Genomic DNA, 8,243 nt, shown 5'->3' with positions numbered 1-8,243 from the left:
GATCGCTCTATCACCCTACCTCCCCGTCCCTTTGTGCCAAGACCTGTGTTCTCCTTGAGAAAAAAAGTATTTTAAAAAACAGCATTTTATTTATCGAACATGGGAGGCCTTATAACACTTGATATCACAACTTTAACTGCTGATAGATAAAACTTGTGCGTCTTTAAAATACATTGTTTCTTATAAAACGCAGAACATATTATTAAAAAAAAAATACTCAAATGTCTTGCGAAACACAAAAACACAATTTTCCGAGAAATGACATAAACGCGAAGAGTGGGTTAATTATTTGTTTTCATCTGATAATGTCGATTCTTGTTACCGAAAAACAACTAGAAAAAGTAATAGATATCTTCAACGCCCCCTTTTGTGCTAGAAAAAATATATATAAGGTAGAATATTTATAAGTCTCTACACAGAAACAAGCCGAATCTGATACACAGTTGAAGGTGTTTGTGGGTACTCAGCCATGTGGAGAATCGTCATATGTTTATTTATTTTTATTTTCATAGGCAATGCGTTTAGTGAGTACTATGATTATTTTCTTTACAAGTATTTAAAAATATGCTCAAGTTGTAGCTTACATAAATTATTATATAGATTTAAAAAAATTATCGTTGTGATTGATATATCAAATAAAGAGAAACGAGGTTTTTTTTTCTAAAATTTTCAGGTTTAAAGTTTACCATGGAGGGGGAAATGTACATGGAGTCCGATAAAGTGTACTGCGGTCAGCTCGTGTGTGTACAGGATCTTGAAAGTCACGTGGCATCACTGGTCAACATGTCTATTTATAGCATCAGTGATAACAGCGGAAAGGTCATCATTGCTCATCTTTCAGAGCAAGGTTTACAAAAGGACAAGGACAGTCCGTACAAGGCAGCTGGACAGATGACCCAAACCACAGCTAAACTTACTGTGTCGGTGGAGGGGACGGCTGGGTGTGGTCTCGGCGCCTTCCTCTGCCAGTTGTATTTTGTTGACCCCCACGGGCGTGCAGACGTGAGAGAAGTTTTTGTTTTCCCGCCTTCGACAGCAGACGAGTCTAGCCCGGACCTGAAGTTTTCCTTACAGCTGGAAGTTCCGTGGTCAAACAAGCCCGTTGGTTTCAGAAATAAAGGGAAAAGTTTGGAGACAAGTTGCGATAAAATGTCCAAGGATTCTTCGGAGATTATGTCAGAGGTTACACGTTTCAACGAATCAGATCAGGGAGAACTAATAATCAGAAACGCTGAAATTACATTAGATATAATATAAAATTAATTTAATGGAGCAGATGGAAATAAAGTTTAATTTAATCTAAATCTAACCTTTTTTTCAGTTAGGCGAAAAAGTCGACAGCCTGCGTAGAAATCAAGGTACCCCCCAAATCCATGAGATTCACATTGAGGCACTTAAAAATATCGAAGGAAACTTATTGAAACAAATTGAAAATAAATTTAGAACGATTGAAGAAATATTTGAAGCCAAATTTAAAACCATGCAAGATAAGTTCGATGAGAGCATTAAAAATTTAACAGACAGATTTCCTCAGTTTGGTGAAGAAACTTACGGTGAACATAAAAAAAACGGCGACACCAACAAAAGTCTAGAAGCAATACAAATAAACCTGATTAACATGACCAATACTTTAAATAATTTAAACTTGCGTTTCCAGAGCTATGAAGAAAACTGCAGTAGACAACATGATGAAATTCTTAAAGCCACTTACATGTACAGCAATTATTTTAAGGTACACATATACATTTTCGTTAACTTTACTTCTAGCTCATATATATATATATATATATATATATATATATATATATATATATATATATATATATATATATATATATATATATATATATATATATATATTTGTGGCGTCGCTAGGTCGGGTGACACCCGGTGCGACTCTTCGTGGTGTCACCCTCCCCCCCCCCCCCGCGAGAGAAACACAGTTTGTGTGTGTGTATCGGCCTACATAGACCTATACTTTAAGTATATTTGTCATATGCGTACATGTATGTTTATAAGCTTCAATCACTGCTGACGGAAAAGTAACGATGTTTATAATTGTTGATTTGTACTTAAAAGACTATTTAACTTAAATAAATTATTAATTGAACTGGAAAACAAGCAATTTTTTTTCAGTAAAGTTAGCAATTTTTGTCTTGGTGTCACCCCCTAAATTGTGTCACCCAGTGCGGCCCGCACCACCCGCCCCCGCTACGCCTCTGATATATATATATATATATATATATATATATATATATATATATATATATATATATATATATATATATATAGATAAATAAATATATATATATATATATATATATATATATATATATATATATATATATATATATAGAGAGAGAGAGAGAGAGAGAGAGAGAGAGAGAGAGAGAGTGAGAGAGAGGCAGTGTTTCTTCCAGACTTTTTTCTCCGGGAGGGGGGGGGGGGCACTTGAAATTTTCGGGGGGGGGGGGGGCGGTAAACTTTCTTTGGGGGGGGGGGGGCGGACACTGTTAAAAGTATATATTTTCTATATAAATTATATAAATTTCATTTCGTTTGGGGGGGGGGCGGTAAAAAGATGCCTGGAAGAAACTCTGGAGAGAGGGAGGCCCTATAGTAGTTGCGTGTGTATGTAGATGTGTGTGTTTGTCTCCCCTGCGGACTGCCCGCCCCCTACCAAACAGTTGTGTATAATTTATATGTAAAAATGAAGGAATTATTTTAAAGTTACCACTCTATAATTATAATAGATTTAAATAATGATTAGAAATTAATGATTTTAAAAGTACATGTGCGAAAAAGGATTTTCGTCTTCACATCCACCACTACGTGCTGTATCGGCTTACTCAAGACATAAGAAAATATTGTGTGATACGGATACTGATGGTGGAGGATGGATCATTATGGTGGTAAGATATTGATTAAAAAATCTTAAAATAATTTTATAATATAAAACAAAATTACCCAAAATGGCGAAAATAGAAAAAAATGTGTTTATACTAGTGCAGAATATTAGTACTTTATAGATTCATATGCGTTTTTTTTTAAGAAATCGGAAATAGCATAAAGTACTACTTCCTGTAAACGGAAACTTTGATTAGAATGTTAAAGATTTAGATCTTTTACTTATTTGTGAAATTTCGTCTATCTGAAAGTACTCAAGTATTACCGGAAATCGATGAAAAATTGATACCGATCTACAAATTTGATATAATACTTATATAAAAAAATTCATTAACCTACTCAAGTTATCGTGTTCACAGACACACATCCACACAGACGTAACACACACAGACATACGGACAAAATTTGCAAAACTATGTTTTTCCGACTCAGGAAGGTGTAAAAATTCGAAATTTGTGAAGATCTCGATTTCGAATTTTTGCACGATTACAATACTTCCTCTTTACTTCGTATACGAGAAAGTAAAAAATTTCAATATTAGCCATTATTCTCTAATTGAGAAATTCTTAATGAAAGTAGGTGCAAACGAGAGAACATCAATCTATATTTGATGTATGTTCAATAAATAAAACCAATTAGAATCTCTAATATTATTTTGAGTGAAAAGTGTATTAATAGAAAAGTGACCAATAAGTTGTATGTTTATTTACACAAATCTTTCTTTCAGCGACGTGTTAAAGGTGACGTCAACTTCACCAGAAACTGGGAGGAATATAAGTGGGGATTTGGTTCTTTTGACGGCGACTTTTGGCTAGGGAATGAGTTGGTTGCGAAAATAACTTCAGAGGTAAGTTTGTAAGAAACTCTTGATTCCGCAAAATTGTAGTAAGCCAAGTTTTCATTAGTGATTTCCAAATTTCTTTTCTTGCTGGTTAAGGATCGTGTGTTTCCTCCAGGGGTTCCCAACCTTTTTTTTATACTCTAGAGCACATTCTAAAATATCGGTAGGGTGGCGGGCACCACCTATTTTAAATCGACAAATAGATAATAACAAGAACTATAACTATCTCCTCAATTATAATAGTTATTAATAGATCATCGCTTATGAATACAATAAATTACGCACCTCGCTTTCAGCCTGTTAAATTTTTTAAAATAGAAAACTCCTAATTCGTGTTTCATCTGACGAACATGTCTCTTATCTAACTGTCGCGACCCGAACAGGGCAGAAATCACAATGACAACACGTGCCTTGTGATTTAGCGCCTTCGGCGTTTATCGGATCGGTTCGTGGCGTTCGTTCAATTCGCTCACTTCGGGTTTTCTGCGTGTACAAGGTGTGATGTGCAAATGGCACTAGCCGTTCCAGGCTAGCGTAAATAGTGCAGTCTGGCTCGCCGCTAGACAAGTTGGGACAAGTATTGAACATATTTAATAAACATAGGCAGTCAAAAAATAAAAAATAAAAACTGTAACAAATAAATAAAAATAAATCATATTTTAAAATAATGTTTATGAAAAAAAATGCTGTCTCTGTCTAATACGAATCGTTCAGCGGGCACAGGGTTGGGAACCCCTGCTCTAGATACCAATTCGTTAAAAAATTTTCATGCATTCATTACATGATTCTTGGTGACTATCTCGACACATGAAACAGATTTCACAATATTAGTCAGCATTGTCAATTATGTTATGCTCCACTTCCCATTTCATTTTGGAACCAGGTATAACACAAATTAAAACACAGTTCAAATGTAATAATCCAATATAATTTTCAACTTCTACAGGGTAACACTGGTAACATTCAAACCAAAAACACTGACTACGTCTACATGCTACCCTATGTAATTTTGACGATACACCACACACCGATTACACACTACAGTTCACACATTTCTAAGGGGAGGCCACTTTCACACACAATCTCTCCGTGCCTACACGCTTTCGTTATAAACATCTAGGCCAGGTCACACCTCCCCCCTAAAAAAAAGGTTTCTCATTTCCCTAAAATTAAACAGCATTTCTAAGATCCATCTTGCACAACTACTTAACATGTACAGTAGACATTTTAAATCAATATTTATCTGACCTTTTACATGCTTTAAATCTCACTATAAATACATGATGGCGGGCAAAAAATTATATCTCTACAATTAAATGTTTGACGTAAGCATTTATTAACTACTTACAGCTTTATACACCTAGTCTATAAATCAACAGGGTTTTTAAAAAAAAAATCATTACTTTCCCTTCGTTTTATGAAGTAGAGATGTTGAAATAAATCTAGTCAATGATGACAGAATGAAAATTAGAAGCTATTCATATAATACAAGTTCATACACCACTCTAATTTTGATACATTATTCTGGCTCTGGATCTCGATTTCGCTCTGGCTCTGGTTCTGGCTTTGGTTTGGCTCTGGCTCTGACTTTGGCTCTGGCTTTGACTCTGGCTCTTCTGCTCAGCTCTGGCTCTGGAGTCCAAACATTTTTGTTTCGATCCTGCTATCTTGACATCACAGTCTTTAACTATGATTAAAGTATCATTTGTATCTTTGAAAAGACTATTAACTTGATTCTGGATTAAAGTTACCTTCTGCTCAGCTGCCCTTGACCTAGTTCTCCACTCTGTTGACTTGTTGCCTAGATTGCGTGTCTGGTTGACTAGGTCTTCTGCAAGTGGGACAGTAGCTAGAGCTTTCATGTTAGTGGCGGCGCAATGATTTGCTTCTGATGTGATAAAGGACTGAGATACTAATATTGTAGCTCAAAAATTTGATATCTTACTTGCTATGCTAATGTAGTCCACCTTGTAGCTAGTAAGTTCCCTCAATTTCTCTCCTAGCTTTATCACTGTATTTTTAATTTCATTATTTATGGCCATGATGTCTGCAGCACTGTTCAAAAGTTTTGTGGCTGTTGATACTAAGTCTTTTCCAGTCGGCTGTGACTGCTGCCGTTAATACTAGATATTTTCTAGTCGGCTATAACGCTGCCGTTAATACTAGATATTTTCCAGTAGGCTATAACGCTGCCGTTAATACTAGATATTTTCCAGTAGGCTATAACGCTGCCGTTAATACTAGATTTCTTCATAGTCGGCTGTAACGCTGCCGTTAATGCTAGATATTTTTTTAGTCGGCTGTAACGCTGCCGTTAATACTAGATTGTTTCCATTCGGCTGTGACACTGCCGTTGATACTAGATATTTTCCTTTTTGTCTAGGGGTAAAAACTCTAATCTTATTGTGTTCAAATCCCGGACTTAAGCCCTCACTTGTTATGCTCCGTTTCCCATTTCATTTTGGAACCAGGTATAACACAAAATAAAACACAGTTCAAATGTAATAATCCAATATAATTTTCAACTTCTACAGGGTAACGCTGGTAACATTCAAACCAAAACCACTGACTACATGCTACTCTAAGTTGACGATACACCACACACCGATTACACACTACAGTTCACACATTTCTTAGGGGAGTCCACTCTCACACACAATCTCTCCGTGCCTACACGCTTTCGTTATGAACATCTAGGCCACGTCACAATTATGAAGGAGACTGTACCGTTGAAATAAAAACACGATTCTCTAAAGCCTAACACGCATTTTTAGCTATGCAAGAAATGTGGCGATCGAAGAAAATATCTTCGTAGACCAAATACAGACTTTTCAAAAGTAATACCCTAATACAGATATGACAGTAAATACTTGAAGGCAACCACCGCGACCTTCTAATCACTGGAATCTTTTGCAATCACTGCATTCTTTCTAAATAAGTGGCATCCATTGGCCCAACACCATCTGCAATGCTAGGTTAATAAGAGAAATGAAAATGGAAGCAGTTTCACGAGTAATCGTAAAACGATGGCGCCGAATGGGCCATGTATAAAGAAGGTCTACGACCAATTCCCGAAAGACACTTGCCCGAATGCCGTATGCTCGAAAGGCTGACCTGTATGGACACGCCCTAATGCAAGTGTCCATTTATTAACATAATTCGGGCAAATGCCCATTCTGGCGTTGTCCCCTTCGGATGTTCTTAAAGCTATAGACGACAGAAGAATAGAGAATATGATAGTTTATGGTTTCCGACAGGCTTTTTTGTTCCTTCTCCTCAGATACAGTCCAGTTTGTTTATCTAGTGGGGCCGTTCAATCGGGTAACGATCTACGGTCTTTAGTCAGTTTCGATCTCGTGACTTTCCCAGTAAACAAACGGGTAATCAACATCTAGACCACATCCTCCATGCTCCAACCCACCCACGCACGCTCTCTCTTTCTCTCTCTCTTTCTCTCTCTCTTTCTCTCTCTCTCTCACTCACACACTCAACTACAGCTCGTTATCAAACATAAAGTGACTTAAAATTTTACAAACTTCGAATACATGTACAAGTTGTAAGTTTCACACTGTATGCAGCCAGAAAATAATGGTCACATGAGGAAACTAACAATAGGCCAAAAGCTACCTAGAAGTTGTCAATCTTCGATCATCTTGAACTAGGTGCCATGGTAGAGACGTGCTTGTTGTCCTTTGTTCTATTTTATTTTGATACACAAAGATTTGTGTTATTTAGTCTAAAAATAGTACAATTCACGGATGCTACAATGATAACATGGGACTATTAAACGATCGCATAGTTTAAAATTGTTTTTTTTTTCTTTTGAAAACTTCAGGGTAACTTTGAGTTGAGAGCTGATATGCGCTACAAAGATAAACCTTACTACGCCGTCTACGACAGTTTTAAAGTAGAGAGTGAAGCGGATGGATACAGATTGAGGATAGGGAACTACAGGGGCGATGCAGGGGACGCGCTTAAAGATTACCAAAAAGACAGAGTGTTTTCTACTTTTGACAAGGATCGAAGCACTGATAAATGTCCCATAAATCAAAGAGGTGGTTGGTGGTATAGTAATTGCCACTATGCCCACCCCACAGGTGTGTGGAAAGCTAAAGCTCACAGTGGACTGAACTGGTATCACGTTGCTGGGCTAAGAGATTCTGTTGACGAAATAGAAATGAAGTTTAGAAGGAAATAACATTTATTTCATACCAAACTGTTCGTGAAACAGAGATGTAATAACGTTTAGATAAAACGCCTACATTATATTTCTTTCAAATATGTTACAAAAATGTAATATAAACCTTCGAAATGATATTGTAGAAAAAAAATGTCATCGTTTTTCTTTTATCTTACGCACAATAAAGATTTAATAAATATGTCTATATGCATGTTTTTATCTGCATTTTTGTGTATATTCAAACGTTTATTCCACTTGTAAACAATTTTTAAAATAAAAAGAAATTAGGATAACATTTCTTTAGACAATTTTGTG

General features: G+C 36.2%; 1 protein-coding gene across 1 annotated transcript; it reads left to right on the top strand.

Moving 5' to 3' along the window:
- Positions 1 to 419: 419 nt before the first annotated feature.
- Positions 420 to 8,133, top strand: LOC131940290 (angiopoietin-2-like). The gene is made up of 6 exons (XM_059298935.1): positions 420 to 524; positions 674 to 1,182; positions 1,322 to 1,732; positions 2,790 to 2,912; positions 3,635 to 3,754; positions 7,584 to 8,133. The coding sequence occupies exons 1-6, from the start codon at positions 470 to 472 to the stop codon at positions 7,944 to 7,946; spliced, it is 1,581 nt and encodes a 526-aa protein (XP_059154918.1). The 5' UTR covers positions 420 to 469; the 3' UTR covers positions 7,947 to 8,133.
- Positions 8,134 to 8,243: the final 110 nt, after the last annotated feature.

This window comes from Physella acuta, unplaced genomic scaffold, assembly GCF_028476545.2.
Source record: "Physella acuta isolate Inbredline_101_S28 unplaced genomic scaffold, ASM2847654v3 ptg000315l, whole genome shotgun sequence".
Classification (NCBI taxonomy): domain Eukaryota; kingdom Metazoa; phylum Mollusca; class Gastropoda; family Physidae; genus Physella; species Physella acuta.
This window is presented reverse-complemented; position numbering and strand designations above follow the sequence as displayed.

Coding starts and splice junctions, on each gene's coding strand:
- LOC131940290 (XM_059298935.1), top strand. CDS start 470: ATGTGGAGAATCGTCATATGTTTATTTATTTTTATTTTCATAGGCAAT. Junction 2,913..3,634: donor GAGGATGGATCATTATGGTG/GTAAGATATTGA, acceptor TCTTTCTTTCAG/CGACGTGTTAAAGGTGACGT. Junction 3,755..7,583: donor TTGCGAAAATAACTTCAGAG/GTAAGTTTGTAA, acceptor TGAAAACTTCAG/GGTAACTTTGAGTTGAGAGC.